At 50.5% G+C, this 17,054-nt stretch overlaps 1 protein-coding gene across 8 annotated transcripts in view; it reads right to left on the bottom strand.

Annotated features, from left to right (window-relative positions):
- Positions 1-17,054, bottom strand: part of PKNOX2 (PBX/knotted 1 homeobox 2) — a 265,040-nt gene that overhangs the window by 63,064 nt on the left and 184,922 nt on the right. For 7 of the 8 annotated variants that reach the window (XM_029957420.1, XM_029957413.1, XM_029957414.1 and 4 more), the window contains 2 exons: positions 16,789-16,897; positions 1,433-1,572 (listed from right to left, as the gene is read on the bottom strand). In XM_029957420.1, coding sequence (XP_029813280.1) covers positions 1,433-1,572; positions 16,789-16,875 — 227 coding nt within the window. In that variant the 5' untranslated portion in view covers positions 16,876-16,897. The remainder of the gene's footprint in view (positions 1-1,432; positions 1,573-16,788; positions 16,898-17,054) is intronic. The other variant, XM_029957419.1, reaches the window with a different exon arrangement.

Below are 17,054 nucleotides of genomic sequence, written 5' to 3' on the forward strand. Positions count from 1 at the left end.
GAGTCCAGCTCAGCGCCTCCTCCACATATTAATAGTAAGGGTTCAATAAAAGAGTTTGAAGGAAGGAGAGACAGGAGGACGGGAGTCCCCAGTCTCCCTGACAGGTACTGTGACCAGACGTGGGAGTTCTTCGGGGTCCAAAGCAGAGTTCTTTCCCAGCACGCAGCCAGGCCTGCCCTGTGCACTGGGCAGTCGGGCACAGGCACGGTGATTTATCCTTCCAGCAGGGCTGGGAAAGACCCTCGTGGCGGGACTTATGGATCAGGGATCACTGCTCTGGACTCTGTGTTGGTATTAGAAGCACTCAGCTCATCTGAGTAACTGAAAATAATGCCAATGATCATGATAATCACAGCAATAATTGCCACCATTACCATAAAAGCATGGTCACTGTGGGGAGGAGTGAGGAAGGGATCAATCTTCTTCCCGCTCGTCTCGGCTGGACCGTTCCCCATGTGATGGATATTGGCACCTGCTACAGTGTGTGTCCAGCCACAGGTAAGATGCGTGGCTGATACATGTGAATGTATGTACTCACACAAGCGAGTGTGAGCAAGGGTGTCACCTCAATATTGAGTGCTGACTCGGGAATCTTTTCTGGCGGTGTGGGCGCCCCCAAGATAATGACTAACATATCTGCTGGGACTTCATTCAAGGCGGCTCTCAGAGAATTGCTTCTTGTCAACCACATGGACAAACCAGACAGCCCCTGGGCCCCTCCCAGCCCCTGCAACATTCAGGGGGCTGCTCTCAGCTGCTAGTTCTCTGCTCCCCATCTGAAAGGAGGGTGCCAGAACATAGACAACCATACACCACACCTCTTGCTACAAAACAAAGACAGTCATGAATCCAAAAAACGATCCACTGCATTAGATTCACCTGGAATGCTTTTTAAAAATTCATATTCCTCTTCCCAGAGCTTGACCTACTGACTCAGCATTTCTGAGTGTGGAGCCCAGAACTATGCATTTTAATAAGATCTCCCAGTGATTTTCAGACATACTAAAGTTTGTGTAATGCCAAGTCCTAGACGGGACCAGATGTCCAGTGGGCCTGCTGGAGTGAAGGCACAATGGGGGACATGCAAGGAGAGCCTCTTGAGGTGGTGGTTTGCTGAGAGGAGGGTTTTGGACGCTCAAGGGCACTCAGTCTCCAGCTGGGATGAGGAAGGGTCCTCCTGGAAGATACGGCCTGGGCTCTCTTGGTCCTCACCAGACAATCCAAGGAAGCTATCGTCAACCCACACCGGCCAGCTGAGGGATGTCCAGATTGATTTGAGAGAGAAGGCGGTAAGGACAGCAGCTGTTGGCCATTCTCTTTATGCGCCCACACGGTGGCCTGCATTCTCCTCTCCCAGGGCTGAGCTGGGCCAGAGGCGGACTGGCTGACTGGGGGGCGGGGGGCTTCCCAACACAGCTGAAGTGTCCCCTACCTGTACACGGCTCGCTTGTCTGCCTCCAGCTGGGCCTGAGGGTCAATGGTGGCACTGGGCACAGGAGTGCTGGCAGCAGCCGAGGGTGCAGAGATGTGGACAGCCTGGGTCTTAGAGGGTGCCTGAGCAGTCGCTGTCATCTGCAGAGAGAAAGAAGGGGAGGGGGCAGGTTAGTGTGGCCTGGAAAGCTGGTTCCCCAGCTGGAATTGGGAGGCCCACCTCGGCCTGTAGCGTGTGCATGTGAACAAGAGAATGTGTGCAAGTGAACTGTGAGTGTGCAACCAGCATCCATTTGTTTGCGTTCTACAGTGAGAAGCACTGTAGGAAGGAAGCATTCTCCAGGAGAGAACATTCTAGAGAATAATTTAGAAGCCTATAAAACCAGGTGGTGTACCAACATTCTTTAGAAGAGACGATTGATTCTTCTTAATGCAAATTAGGGTGGCAACCTCACCAAGAAGCAGAAAAAACCAAAATGATGAACCCTTTAAATTGTGCCTAAGAGTCATTTGGGCTGGACTGGGCAGTAGTAAGTTGATTTGATGACCAGGAGAGCAGGAAATAAAAGTAGCTGAATCAGTTCTCACTTGGGAAGAGGGTTACTCCATGTAACCCAAGCCAGAACTAACTGTTTTAATGGTTTTGATTGATCATCGAATGGGTCTCCAAATTTGGTATACCTGGGTGTTTGGAGATAAAGCAGGTTTTAGTGGACACTGGACAGATTTCTGTTCTCAGCCACAACAAGTATTATGGGCAGTGAGTTTCATCCTACGTAATGTTTTTGAAGGTATCCCTACGCCCCAATATTATTCCAATCAGAGCAATTCCTTTGAATGTTATATGTTGGGCTTTCTGTATAAAATTTTAAGAAATGACTAGATGGCTTACGTTTTTTTGATTACCACCCTTACAGAGTTTAATGCTTTTATAATATCTTCTCTTTAGTCAAATGGATCCCTAAAATGTCATGAATGATGACATGCCTCGACTATTCTTTTTTCCCAGTGCGTACATAGTGCTGGTGTTGTTGGGCTTGGCATACTCGTCTGCCTTCCCCACTCACGCCTTGTTTACACCTTTATCCATAGCACCCAACTGACACAGAGTATGTGCTTGGCCTTTGTTCAGAAAATGAATGATGAAAACATCTTAAAAGAATCAGATATTTTATAGCTGAAATGCTCATCATAGGATCTAGGTCCCTGCTTTCTAGAAGCAAAAGTATGGCTCTCCCATCAACACACGCACATCATTGCTAATGCTGCTGCTATCGCCAAGACATTTGGTTGGCTTTTGCTGTCTCATTTTCTTAAGATCTCTGCCACGTCTTCAGAGTGAAATAGAGCCTCTCCATCCCTTCCTATGCCCTTACTCTGCTTCACTCTGTAGGCCTTTCTATGATCAGATACTATATATCTATTTGTTTATTTTCTCTCCAATTAACATAAGCTCAAAAACGGCCTGATTAGCAGTTGTATTCCTAGGGTCCAGAATAGCCTGGTATTTGTAGATAGTCAATAAATATTTGTTGAATCAATGAATTGATGAATGACAGATGGTGAATGAGATCTTTCATGTCTGAAAAGAGACATATCTGCTTTATTGTACTGGCTTCGCATCATTTTTTGTTAGGAGGAAACACCTTTCTCATTGTTGGCTGAACTGGGGAAACTCCCCCAAACTCAGCATCAGAGACTAGACATAGCATCATGATACCTTTAAGCCAGCAGACAATGGCTTGAATCCTGTTCTCTCCAATTATTAGCCTTTGACCTTGGGCAAATCCCTTGTCTTTCCTCTTTACTAAACTCTTATTTTCTCATCAGTTAGCCAATTGGTGTCATTTTAGGATCCATAAGTACTTTTTTTAAGTTCACATAGTATTATTAGGAGGTTTTTAAAAATGTTTATTTTTGAGAGAGAGAGACAGAGCATGAGTCGGGGAGGGGCAGAGAGAGAGAGAGAGAGAGAGAGGGAGAGAGAAAGAGAATCTGAAGCAGACCCAGCTCTGTGCTGACAGCTCAGACTCAAGTCTCGAACCCATGAACTGTGGGATCATGACCTGAGCCAAAGTTGGATGCTTAACTGACTGAACCTCCCGGGTGCCCCTAGGATCTGTAAGTATTAAAGAGGTGCTATAAGGACAAAAGTAGAAACAAATGCTCCAGTTTTCAAAATAGAGAAAGAAGGTGGAATCAGATAAACTAAATACTGCTAATCTTCACATTGAGCTGGGCCAGTTTCTTTCATCCACTAATGCAAGTGGTCATTGCTTCAAATATTTCCTGGGTCATTGGCAATGCACTGGGCACCATGCTAGGTAGCCACTGAGGTCCCAAGGATGAGTGCCTGTTTTCATGGAACTCAGTTTCTAGATTTAACATGATGACTGCTCTGACAGGTAAGGAAATCATATGGACATGGATGATGTCAGTGACCTCAGCAAGACACCTCCCACAACAGCCTTGAGGAAGCGATGGGGAGATGTGACCGGTGGACAACTGCATGGACAATTAAACTATACCCAGGGGATAACATATAAAGGTTAGAGGTCTGCTTGAGGAAGGCTTCTAGGACACATGCTTTCTCCTTAGCCCTCTTCTTCAATATTTTTATTGATGATTTAGAGGGTATCTCAAGACATGCTCAGCAAATTTATAGATGACAGGAGACTGAGATCCAAAAGATCTTTACAGATTTTGGCCACAGGCTAAGTCTAATGAGATTAATTTTCATCAACTAAGTTGGATGTATCACTTCTAACACTTGGGCCAAAAAAAAAAAAATCAATAATATAAGTGCAGAACAGGAGAGACACGGTTCAACAGCGGTGTTTGAGTTGACAGAAGGCTCAATACGTCCAAAGTGTAATGTGTCTGTCAAAAAAACCCAGACAAACAACCTGACCTTATGCTATCTGAGGATTCACTAACAGAAGCATGACTCATATAAAGCCTCTAGTCTCATTCGTCTCTGCTGAAACCAGTGGAGGAGAATGCACTCGGAGGGTTGATCAGGCAGGTGGAGGCATTCTGCACTATGTCGTGGGGAGAATATTTGAATCTGGGATAGGTGAGGAAGATTTGAGGGACAGGGGTAGGTGAGACAGGAGAGCACCCTCTGAATATCAGAACAAGGGGTCCGATTATATCCGCTTTGCTCTGCGTGCCCCAAAGGGCCAGACGACAAGCAATGCATTCAATCTATATCACATGAAGAGAGAGATCATAATTGGAAAGAACAGGATTCAACCCACATAATACGTTTCCAAGCCCTGGAATGGGCTGCATCCAGGAGGTGGTGAGTTCCACTACGGCAGGACCAAGCAGAGACTGGTCAGCTGGGCCCCTGTGGAGGGGAATGGACACTCCAGCTGGGTGGCCTCTGAAGTCCCCACACTGACAGGCTGGGACACATCGGGGAACTCTAACAATCACCACCCACAGGGCTGATGAGAGGCTCAGATGAGATGGTCTACACTAGGGAGGAATGCTTGGGAAACTCTGAAGGGCTCCCAAGTTGGCTGGGTGACTGTTGTCATAAAACACGATTTCCAAAATGTGCTTCTCTTCTGAAGCAGGGCAGAGCTATGTCCACAGAGCTGGTTTCAGGGCAAAGTGTAGGGGAGGTTGGTATGCCCCTGCCTTGCCCACTAAGGGTACATTCCCCCATGTCCTTGAAGGAATCCACAAGGGACCTCTGTGAAGATGAGCTAAGAGAGACAGGAATGAGGGGAGATACTCCTTTTCCTCTCTTCTCCCCTTTCTAGACAGGACTGCTGGGTTAGGGAGGCAAGCAGAGAATAAGAATAAATCAAAGACAGTCACCTGCTAGCAAGCATCCCAGGAGGCCCCAGCTGAGATGCAGTTCCTGGGGCTCAGGGAGGGTTGGGGGCGGGGGCAGAAGAGAGCAGATCTGCTCTGAGTTGGACAGTGATTCAAATTTATTTAGCTTGCAGGGAGGGGGGGGCAATTCAGCAAACTCTGCATTTCTCCAGGTTTGGAGAACGAGTGTTTACCTCCAAAGAGATCCCCCTTTCTAGCCAGAGACTCCTATTTCCAAAGAACCGGAGCTCCAAAGGAGCGGCCCCCAGCAGCTGCCTCAGGGACTGGAGGAGGGGGCCACTGTGGAGGTTCTGGGAGGTTCCTGAGCAGCACACCCAGAACAGGAGCAAGGGAAAGGCTGGGCGGACCAAGGGCAGAGCAGGGTCATGAAGTGACATGATGTGCTGGAGCTCCCTGGTTCTGGCCGCTGAAAGCCAGCTGTTAAATCTTCTGGACTTTTGCAAGCTAGTTGATGGTAGCTCGAAAGTGGCCCGGTTGGTTATTTACATCCTGGAAATTGGCAAATGCTACAAATCAGGGCCTCTCTCCAAGCTCCATCCAGAGAATTGACTGTCAGCCATGTACTAGCACACCTCACGTCACGAATTCTCTCCAGGTAACTTTGTCCTATTCTGCTCTGTCTGACACATAAAGAAACTAGCTGCTCATACTCCACGTGGCCACTAGGTATGTTTACAGCTGATTCCAGAACAGGCCACTCTAGACTCTGAACCTTCCTACAAGGAGACTTCACAGCACTCTGGGACTTCTGCCTCTGTGGCAAATGGGGTGTGGGCATGGCATTGCCCAGACACAAGGGCAGTCCCCGCTCAACAAGGAGAACTGAGGCACCGAGGAGGAAAGGCAGCGTTGAATAGTGTTTCGAGAGCCTTCTGGAAGATCAGAACGGTCTCGACGCTCCTCTGCCAATGATTAGCTAGATGCTCGGGGGCAAGCTTCCTGACCTCTTTGACCCTTGGTTTTCTTATTTGTAAGAAGCAGGGGAGGAGCACCCAGGTGGCTCCCTCAGTTAAGGGTCTGACTCTTGGTTTTGGCTCACGTCATGATCTCACAGTTTTGTGAGTTCAAGCCCCACATCAGGCTCTGCGCTCACAGTGCGGGGCCTGCTTGGGATTATCTCCCTCTCTCTCTGCCCCTCCCTCACTTGCCCTGTTTCTGTCTCTCTCAAAATAAAGAAATAAGCTTTTTAAAAAATGTTAACAACAACAAAAAAAGCAGGGGATGATACCTACTATGCAGGCTGTGAGGAGTAATCAAGAGAACAGGGCAATGACTAGTGGACAGGGAAGGGGTGCAGATGGGGTGCTGTGAGAGCCCACACAGGGTTCTAGGGCTCACCCAAGGGTCCTTCTCTTGGGGCAAAGACCATGGGGCCACCACTCCATGCTCTTTCCTTCCATAAAAGCTCTACCCACTGGACCTCTCTCCATCATTTAGCTGGAACCAGCCCTGCCTTAAGCTTGGAGAAGAAGAGCCCTGCCCAGATTCTTGGTCTGAAACACCTTGAGAAGGAAGTTCATGAGCCCCGCCCCCATCCCCAAATGGACTGGGATGAGTTGACATTTGTAAACTGTGTACCCAGGAAGGCAAACCGTGCAGGCAAATCAGTCAGCACCTGTTTGACCACAAAAATGAGTAGGAGACGCTCTGTGGTGTGGTCTGAGAGGTGCTGGCAACGGGACGCGCTCCTGTCCCCTATCTGCCCCCGCTGCCCTCGCTGACACTGGAACGCCACCCGTGCTTTCGTTTCTGCTGAGCGCCACCCTTTACCAACTGTAGGAGAAGAGCAGCACAGTATGTTCTAATGAGCTAATAAAATACCTCTACTGGCTTTCATGTCCAACAGTCATCCTGTGCAGTAAGTTCGTTTTACATGAGAAAACTGAAGCCCACAGAAGTGAAGAAATTGCCAGAGATCACAGTTTACACAAACCGTTGGGGCCAGAACTAAGAGCTTTTTCTCCGTGACAAGGAGACTGGGAAGACCCCCTGCTTCCCCAACAAGTGACAAAGGACAGAAAGGAAGGGAGCCAGAATTGGGCGGAAGCATCACCTCTCAGCCATGTTTGTGGGACTCCCATGCAGTCACTTGTCCCCCTTGCGGTCCAGCTTCTCCACAACACCCAAGAGGCCTCCCGTATGCAAGTCAGTCCCCAAACGCCGGTGGTGGGTCATGCCAGAAACAGTCCTCCCGTGCAGAGCCCAAGCAGGAAGGCATGGGTGGTTCAGGCACTAAAGGTGGCTCAGTGCTGCTGAGTTCACATCCCAGGGAGGCTGCAGAGGAAGGAGCCTGTGACCTAGAGACAGAGAAGCCTGATCGCATGGGGCTTCAAGCCTGCCATCACTGCCGCTGCCAGCTTCCATTCAGGATGCCTCTCTTCTGCTCCTGGGAGGTAAGGGCAGGTGACTCGGGATGAGGATGACACCGGAGTCCTTCTGGAACCCCACAGAGGTAGTTTGCAGGAGACACTGGCATCAGGTAGCACTGAATCCCACCTTTGTCACTCACCACTGGGCAACCTTGTGTATATAATTTTAATTTTCGGGGCCTCAGTCTCCTCATCTGTGAAATGGTGGAGGTGCTTCCTTCCTACTTGCCGCCAGTCACCACTGTCATGAGGATTGCTGTCTTCTTCAGTGAGTGCTGGTTGAGTCCCAGTGACGGCCAGGCCCATCTGCCCCGTGCTCCCACGGCCCTGAGCACACTGTTTAGTGGATGTGCTTACTTGCCTCTCTCATCAACCAGACAGCGGGACCCTGTAGGGCTTGGGCTATGTCTTCTCTGTTTATGCTCGTAGCCTCAGTGTTTGACAGCAAGTGTATCCAAAATATCTACCGAATACAGGAATGACTGGCGGGGTATGCAGGCTTCCCATCAAATGATATCTTTTTAGCTGCAGGTTTACTTTCTTGACGCTGAATGCCTCGGGTCACAGAAGAGAAGTCATGGGTCCTGCCTTCGTATTATTTGGGAGCTCCACCCAGGGCTGGAGACCACGGGATATAGCGTGATGTACTCTCATGAGCATTTACTTTGGACTTGACTCTCTGCCTGTGAAACTTGGGCAGGTTACTCAACCTTTCCAGGGCCCTTAGCTACAAAATGAGAGTAATAATACCTAAGGTGCAGTGTTGTTTGAATTAAATGAGATAATACATGCAAAGCAGCTGGCACTTAATACCATATGGTAGTTATCGTTCATATAATCCACAATCTGCAGCCCTCAGAGTTGGCCTCTGTTGCTTCTATACCATGGGCTGCCAGGGGTGGGGAAGGGTCCTACCCCTGTGGAAGGAACCCACTCTCTTGTAAGCACCCGGGGGAGTGGGGCAGGCTTGGGTTCAGGCACAAGGAGAGGGGGCCATGGTGTTGTGGAAGGAGACATCACCCTTCATCAGCTGTGTCACCTTGGGTGAGTGATTCAGTTCCTCTGAGCCTCAGTTTCTCCATCAGGTACAAATAGAGCTAATAATCTCATTCCCCAGGGCTACGGTGAAGCCATATGTGAGTGAGGGTGAAATGCACATGGCGGACTTGGTTTCTAAGAGTGTTGATGATTCTTTTTTGCTAGTCTTCTCTCTCAATCTAAACTCCACTCCTTTGTCCATACCCTGCCCCAGACACCTCAGCACCCAGGCTTCCTGGGTCACCCTAAATATGCCTCCCCCCTCATGTGTGACCTTGCTCTTTGTGACTCCAGCATCTAAGAACTTCTCACAGAGTCCTTTGTTCCAACCCGGACAGCCTAGGCCTGTAACTTCTCAGCGTGACTCAGCAGGGACACTCCTCCAAAGAGGAAAGCCCCTCTTCTGAGCTTTCCACCAACCCAGGCAAGGTGGGAGCTGCCCGGTCCTGGTGCCTGCCTCCCCCCTCCTCCCCCTGCCCAGGCCACTGAGCCACTGTGTTGTGGAGAATGGGAGGTGGGGGTGGGGGTGCATGGGCCTGGCCCACCAGGGCCGCTGGGGCGCCAGCAGGGCTGGGCTGGGCTGGGCTTGCCCGGGAGCTGGCACTCTCTGCGGTGCCTGGGCAAGCTGGCAGGGCAGGATCTGGTTCCCTCACAACCAGGAGAGAGTCCAAGGACCTGGGAGGAGGTCAGGGCTTGTAGCGATTTGGTAAACATCAAGTTTGGCCCCAGTAGGTGGGAGGCAGAAGGGGGCAAGGCCAAAAAATGATGTTTTTGAGGGAAGGGCATAGCTCACAGGATGCTCCAGGCCCGGGCGTGCTCACCAACCCTGGCCTTGTCTCTGGTACAGCCCCCTCCCCTTACACTGTACCCTGATCAGACCCTACCATGTCGGGCTGCCTGAACATGCCTGTTGATTTATATCCTCATACCTTTGCTCCTACAGCTGCCTCAGCAGGAAATGTCCACGTTTCCCTGGCCTCCCTCCCTCCGCCCCTCCCATGTGTAAACCTACCCCTCTTTCAGGGCTCAGCTGGAGCATTAAGGCTCCCCAGAAGCCTTTCCAGTGCTCTACACCTCCCAGCTCTAGGTAACCTGGACACTCGGCTCAACTGTGTAAGCCTCGAACCTTAACGCCTGTAATGCTTCAGGGCCCTGAATGGTCTGTCTTCCTGAGTGGACTAGGTCCCTAGCTCCTATTACCATGACTGGCTCCCAGTAGGCTCCCAGTGTGTTTGTTAAATGACTGAATGACAGACTGAGTGAGGGAATGAGTGGGAGAGAGGTGTTAAAAGGTTCAGGGTCAGCAAGGGTTCCTCTTAATGTCCCCCAGTGCAGTCAGAACTGGGGGGCGGGGGTGGAGTGGAGGCTGAGGGGCTGAAAGAGCTGACAGCAGAGCCCGGGAAACCCAATGTAACTTGAAGGAGCTCCCGGAACAGCAGGCCTAGGTCACCTACACTGTGATTGCAGGGCCAACTGAATGGAACAAACCACAGAAAAATTACTCCGTGGTGTAAAATGAGGGGTCGTAGCTAATTAATTAGGTTTAAAAGGGTTTGTAGGCAGAGGTTCACAAAATGAGGCTTGTAAAATGTTCACTGGCCCTGTCTGCACTTCTGGGGTGTTACTGACATGTGGCTAATAGGAGGAAGGCAGTGAACTTGTCTGCTAGCCCCCCGTTCCCATCCGTGTCTGGAGAATTCTCACATGTGTGACAGTCCAAAACCAGTGATTTCCAGTATAGTTAGTGGGTATAGCAAAATCTCAGTGTGTGTGTGCCTCTGTGTGCTAGGTGTGTGCCTGTATGTGTGTGTGCACGCAAGGGGGTGTGTTTACAGCTAGAAACAAATATTTGATATGTCTATCATATTCCTAATAAAAAGTAATTAAAGTTCAATGCAATCATGGGTACTGAAGATGTATGGAAGAGAGTGAGTGAAAAATCAGTGTCAGGGTCATGGAGGGAAAGAGGCGGGGAAAGAGCGCTCTGCTTCTCATGCCCACACTTACAGCAGTCCTATGAGGCAGGGCAGGCACAAGTTATTCCCATTGTTCCGATGCTGAAACTGAGGCCCAAAATGGACCATAAGCTTCCTTAGAGCAGGAACTATTCCTTTGGTATCTCCAGCACAAGGTCTGCAAGATCACAGAAAGCTCTTGATGTTAACTGAATGGATGTGTGGATGAAAGACATCGTACTGAAATGATAGGCCTAAGTGTGTGTCATTCATCAGCAGTGCGGCTGGGCCAAAGGCTAGGATTCCTGAATGTCTGCCTCTCAGAGTCATCCCACTCCAGACCACAAACTCCAGGGACAGGAAGCACCTCCCCTAAGCCATGTAGACACCCCAGCTCCTAGAAAATCACACAGGAAAGGAAGGCAAAGTAAGTTCAAGTGCTCCTCAGGCCCACTGCAGACTTTGATCACCTGTTCCCTGATTTATTTTAAGCTTTGTGTAGTTGGGCCATTAACTATTTTTGTAGCTGTTTGGGGCACTCATCTGCTTGGAGGCGAGAGGATGGACAATAAAATCTCTGTGTTTTTGGTAAATATCAGAATTGAGGTGTAAGTTCAACAAATAAAAAACCTAGACAAGCCCGGTAGAGTATTTCTTCACAAGCTTAGCAGTCCTATTGCTCCCTTCCCATCTCCTAAGTGGGGGGCACAGAGGCCCCCCTCGGCCAGACTCAGAGGCTGCTTTGCCTTTTCCACAATGAGGAATGAAGGTGTTGAGTGAGTTGGAGTTTGGGAACATGTCTGGTTTAAAAACATGGGTGGCCCAAGCAGACCAGGGAGAGAGGTCACTGTGCACAAAGAGAAGAAAGACCCAGTGAAAAATAAAAAAGAAAGAGTAGAGTCCATTTCTGATGAGTCAAAGCCAGGGAAAGCAGGTCGCCCATAGGGTCCCTGGAGTGTTGCCCCAGGGGCGGAGGGAGCCGTCAATCACAACCACAGAAAAGGCTTAGGGGGACTTTCAAAGCTGCCGAATTAACTCTAACGCTGCAAAGCGAATGTGCTTCACAGGCAGCTGAGCAGAGGGCCCTGCAAGGCAGGGGGCTTCAGCCCTTAAAGAGATGAGAGGAATGTAAAGTGTGAAAACATCTGAACACCCTCTGCCCGTCACAGCTGCATGGCTGGATGGGGGCCATTCACAGCCAGGGGCCCCAGCCGCCCCCTCTGCCTCCAGCTAATCAAACCAGCATGGGGATCCTAACGACTGATCAAAGCCCATCCAGCTTCCCCAGGATGACAGCTTCCCTGGCCCTGCCCGGAGCTGGAACAGTACGAACGGTGCTCTGAGAGGGAGGGAAAGAAGGTATCTGGGGGCGCCGCGGGGGGCGTGCGAGAGGCGGGTCTGGCCTGGCTTGGCCTTAGCCTTCCTCTCGAAGGAGAGGTGAGACAGCATCTGTCTGACCCCAGATTTCCAGGCATAGTGTTCTGGGGCCTGAGCACCAGTCTCCTGGCTCTGGGGGCGGGGGGGCTGCAGGAGGATGGAAGGGGATGGAGGAACACAGCTTCTGCCAAGGGGTCCCAAGCAAACGCTTGACTTCCTTCTGAAATGAGCTTCCCACCCTGGTCCTGATCCAAGAGTTCTGACTTGGCCTGCCTTGCCTCCCTCTGGTCACTAACAAGGCTGCATCGTGAGTGAATGACCCAAACATGTTTAGTATCACGCCATCGTCAAGGCACACTACCTACGTACCAGTTTGTTCCTAAGGTGGTAACTGACAGACCGGGAGCTGCCTGAATGTCTGCTTTCTGGTCAAATGCTCATGCAGCCCGACACGCCAGGGACACGTAGACAGAGGAATACTAAACATTGAATACATACACAAATAGACCAGATAAAATATTTGTCTTGCCTATAAGCCAAGGGCAAAGATATTTGTGGAACGGTAGGTATGTGTCTGTGTTTGATGAAGAGTAGGGGGAGGTGGCTGATAGCAGGGGCTGGTGTGTGTGAGTAAGGTGAGCGAGGGAAGCTACTGTTTTCATGATTGAATCCGCACGGGTTCCTGAATCTGCTGGTGGAACTGCACAAGGGGGAACTTGGCTTGGTGTGGACATTGCATGCAGAGTCTTACAAGAAGTAGAAGAACTTGAATGACATTCAGAGGTGGAGATAGAATACATGAATGAAGGGTATATGCCCGGAAGGAGTGAGAAGGTGATTGATTGTGTTACCTTGAAGATTCTGGCAGGGAGACTTGCTGGGAGGGGACAATAGTGGAGAACATAACCTTTAGAGTTCCATTAAGAATGGGGGTTGAGGGGAGCAGATTAGGACAGTGGGAGGAGGGGGTTGGACAAGTCCAGGGGACAGATGGCCAGGCTGGCTGTTGCAGAGATGCAGAAGAGGGGAAAAGAGTGATGTAGGAATTAATAACATGTATTGAACAGGGGGACCACACACCTAGCTCATATCCAGATTTCCCTGAAGACAATGTTTTCATTAAAGCATCATTGTAGAAATCCACAGTACCCAGGGACTGGCCCCTACCTCTCAGGGCATAAAGTGAGGATCAAGGACCCAGTGAGACGATGCTGGAATCAAAGTACTGCAGTTAGACAATAGAGGGCGCTGCGACTCTAACAGAAGTTAACCAGAGCCACCAGAAGGAGGAAGCAGGCCACAGGAAGGGTTTCAGTGGGTTGTTGGTTTTGCACCTTCCAAACTTACTGTCTGCCTTTAGTGCACAAATAAACACAGAGTGACATCCTTACAAGTAATCACAGAGTTTCCCCAGTATGGACTGAAACGGAACTAAGGGGCCAGAGGCTGCTTGGCCACCATACCACTTGGCTTGTGCCCAGATAGCATGGGGCCATAACCATTAATGGTTCTCTCCTGAAATGGCAAGAAAAAAAAAAATTTCCCTCATTTTTAATAACTTTATTCCCCAAACTTCAAAAATGAAATTGCCAAGTTAAGAACTTGCCTTGAAAAAAAATTCTAATTTATTATAAAGAAGGTCCGGGGCTTGGGAATTTTTTAATGCAGATTCCTAATTTTCCAAAGTGAGATTCTCCTGTGCATTTGAATAGATTATGCTCAGTATTGCTAGCCCTTAGCACAACGGGAACATTATTAAAACGATTGCATGAGTCTCAGAGGAAGGGCTCTGCTTCTCGTTTCCTTTTTCATTTTGGGGACTTCGTATCCGAGACTGTCCACTTTTGCCTGTGGAAGAAACTGGATTTCCAAGGAGGTGATAGAGAGATGTGCTCAGCTGCCTGGGCCTTGAGGAAACAAATCCTACCAGGTCCAGAAGTAATGGGATGAGACCTAAAGGAATAGGAGGAAGTGAGGAATCCCTTTCCAGAGAGCCTGATCTTGGAAGCACTCTGCATGTTCCTATCGGGCCCATCTTTCCTGAGGACACTGAGTGTCAGAGGACAGCTGCATCTCTAGGATAATGAGTTTAGGAGGGGAGTGCAGCAGGGCTTCCCCTGAGAAGCTGGGCTCAGCCTCTTGCAAGCACAAAGGGGAAAAGGTAGGAGGGTCAGAGCAAGTTCCTCAGCAGAAGACTCACACTGAAGATGTTCCTATATGGGAGCCATTCCCAGAAGCCCCCAGAGAGGTTGGAGAAGGCACCCCCCCTCCCCAAAGCCGACTGGCATCAAAATCTAGCTCTCTCTGGAGAGAACAGCCTTTCCCCGTGAACCAGAGGTCTTTGTCCGGGGGTCTCACTCACCTCTTCCATCCCACCCATTCCACCTCTGCCCTGACTACTCCCCATGACCCTCCATCCTCGTTAGTTCCTTTGGGAACCAGGTTGGCTCAGGGAAGGCACACGGCAATCTAGCCATAGTCCGATGGCCTAGCTAAGGCATAAGGACCCCAGACTTTGGCTTGGTCACTTTACCATGGGTGCTGACACTTCCTGTCAGACACTTCTTTTCTGGACCTTGGGGTTACTGATAGATGTGTGGCTTCCTCAGGGCAAAGTATTCTTTTGCTATAAATACGTTTTCAATGGCGACGTGCTGGTGGCTTCTCAGAGAGGAGAGCCTTGGGACAGTCCCCACACAAGGCTTCTATTCTGAGCCTCTAGTTGGGGAACTGGAGCCTCGGTTCCTTCCCCAAAAGGCAGCTCATGGTGGCTTCTGGGGTGCTGAGTGCCTAGGAGCTCCAGCCCCACATCCATCACCTCCCCCAGCAGCTGGGATGTATTCGTTCTCGGCTGTGCGCTGAGAGTTAAATCAGGCTCCTGTTCTTAAATCCCCGATCAGCATTCTTGGACAACACAGGTCCTGTTGCTGCTAATCTTCACCAAACCCAAACTTCTCCCAGCTGCCCCTGCAGGCTTGGGGTGGGTGGAGGGAGGCAGCCACCACCAGCTGTGCCAGTTCAGTGCTCTCTGACCTCTTGGCCCTGCCCTCGACTGTGCCCGAGCCTTGTGTATGCAGGCATCCGTGCTCACCACTGGCTAAACACAAGAAGTGACCCCCTGTCCATTCCCCATGTCTACTGTGGAGCTAGGAGACAGTATCCAAAGTTCCTGACCCTTTATCAGTACCCCAGGGGTCCCCAACACTGCCTGAGCAGACGAGAGAATGGCGTCTGTGTCCACTGAGGGAGAACAAAGCTCATCCCCCATTATGACCCCTAGGTGCCTAAGTCCCCGCAGCCCAGGCCTGCTGGACTTAATTCTGACTGTGGAGGGGAAGGCCAGACATAGTGTTGCACACCTAGAGGCTTTCAAATAGAGGACCATGTAAATGCCAAGTCTAAGCCTGTGGTCATTTGTGGACAAAAGGACGTGTGCTCGAAGATCGGGGAATGACAAGTACTTTTGGATTTTCAGGGGGAGAGGAGTCAGTGGTGGCCCGCATGGTGGACATTCTGCAATGCGGTGATTTCCCGGGGCGGGAGCGGGGACAGGATGGATCAAGAGGCACTACATGCTCCCACTAGGCTGGGGGTGCCAGGGTCATAGGACCTAATGTGAACAAAGGCCTGCCCACCCTGCATCTGCACCTTAATATCCTTTTCACGCTGCACAGATCTTCCACGTGGCCCCTGAGAACGGCTGTGTGTGAAATCCTAAGGAGCAAGGGACATCAGGCAGAGCAAAGACCGGCTGCTGTGTCAAACACGAGAAGGGCCGCCTGGCACACAATAGGCTCTCACTGCCCGTTCGTTGAATGAATGAATGAATGAATGAGTAAGTGAATGAATGTTCTAGCTGACCACATTTCATATGACAGATACTCAATAAACACTTACTGAATTAATACTGATTTGAGAGACAAAGGTAGAGAAAATAGGAGAAAGTGACGGTAAGGGCCAGAGAATGTGACAGCCCAGTGCAAAACTAGCCCAGAGTCTCCAGAGAAGAAAGGTGCGCCCGGGGGGGAAGCACAGATCCTGAGTGGTCAGTCTGATGGACTGGGGGAGGCCAAGTCCCAAAAGCTGGGCCAACCTCTAGAAGGAAGAGAGGAGACAACAGGAAGACAGGACGAAGATGCCACCTTCTCAAGAGCTGCAGCCAGGAAGGAGTCTCAGAAGAACTTGGGGGCTGCTGTGTCTCAGCTGGGGAATGGAAACTGGGGACAGGGGGTGGGCAGGGCTGGAGGGTGTAGAGATACGGTCCTGGCCTTTTTCTAGAAAGAAGCCCACAGAGTCCTGAACAGAAGGGGATTCCTGGAATGGGCAGGCACAGAAGGACTGGACATAAGGGCTCCAGTGACCAGTAAAGGGGGGAGCTGGTATAAAGGAACCTCAATTTTAAGATGTTTCTCCAGATACTCAAACGTAGACTCGAATCACCGGCATCTGGATTTCTCTGAGAGAGGGGTGCCTGCATTTGTCTGAAATCTGCTCTGAGTGGGAAGCAGGGTGGGGGTGGGGGCAGGACCTTGACTAGGTGCCCCAGACAAGGGTCCCAGATGCTGGTGACAGAGCCACTCAAGTCGGATCTGAACCCGGTTTGTCAAATGCAATGACTCCTCCAGGGTCTGTGTTTGCTGACTCTTCAGAGTTGGGTGGGGAGAGAACCCAGAGAGTGGCCAGGATACAGCTGAGGGAGACCTAGCTCTGTCCCTCCCGGGTAAGGTCTCCGCACCCCCTTCCCCGTCATCTGGTCATTTGACACTCACCTGCGGGCTGTCCTGGTAGGGTGGGGGAGGGACATTCTGCGTGGCCATCATCGTCAGAGCGGGGGCTGGGGAGGCATGTTGCATCATGGGATTGATTCACATCGAGGATCTGTGGCAGGAGAAAGGGGGCCGCACCGTTAATCGATGAGCACAGGGAGCCCTGGGGACCAGCAGGCTCGACATTTTCTCAGGCTGGGCCACCTGAACTGCTGGGCTACAGCAAGCGCTGGAGGCCCTTTAGGGGAACAAATGAGAGCTAGGAGGAG

Source organism: Suricata suricatta, chromosome 11, assembly GCF_006229205.1.
Source record: "Suricata suricatta isolate VVHF042 chromosome 11, meerkat_22Aug2017_6uvM2_HiC, whole genome shotgun sequence".
NCBI lineage: Eukaryota > Metazoa > Chordata > Mammalia > Carnivora > Herpestidae > Suricata > Suricata suricatta.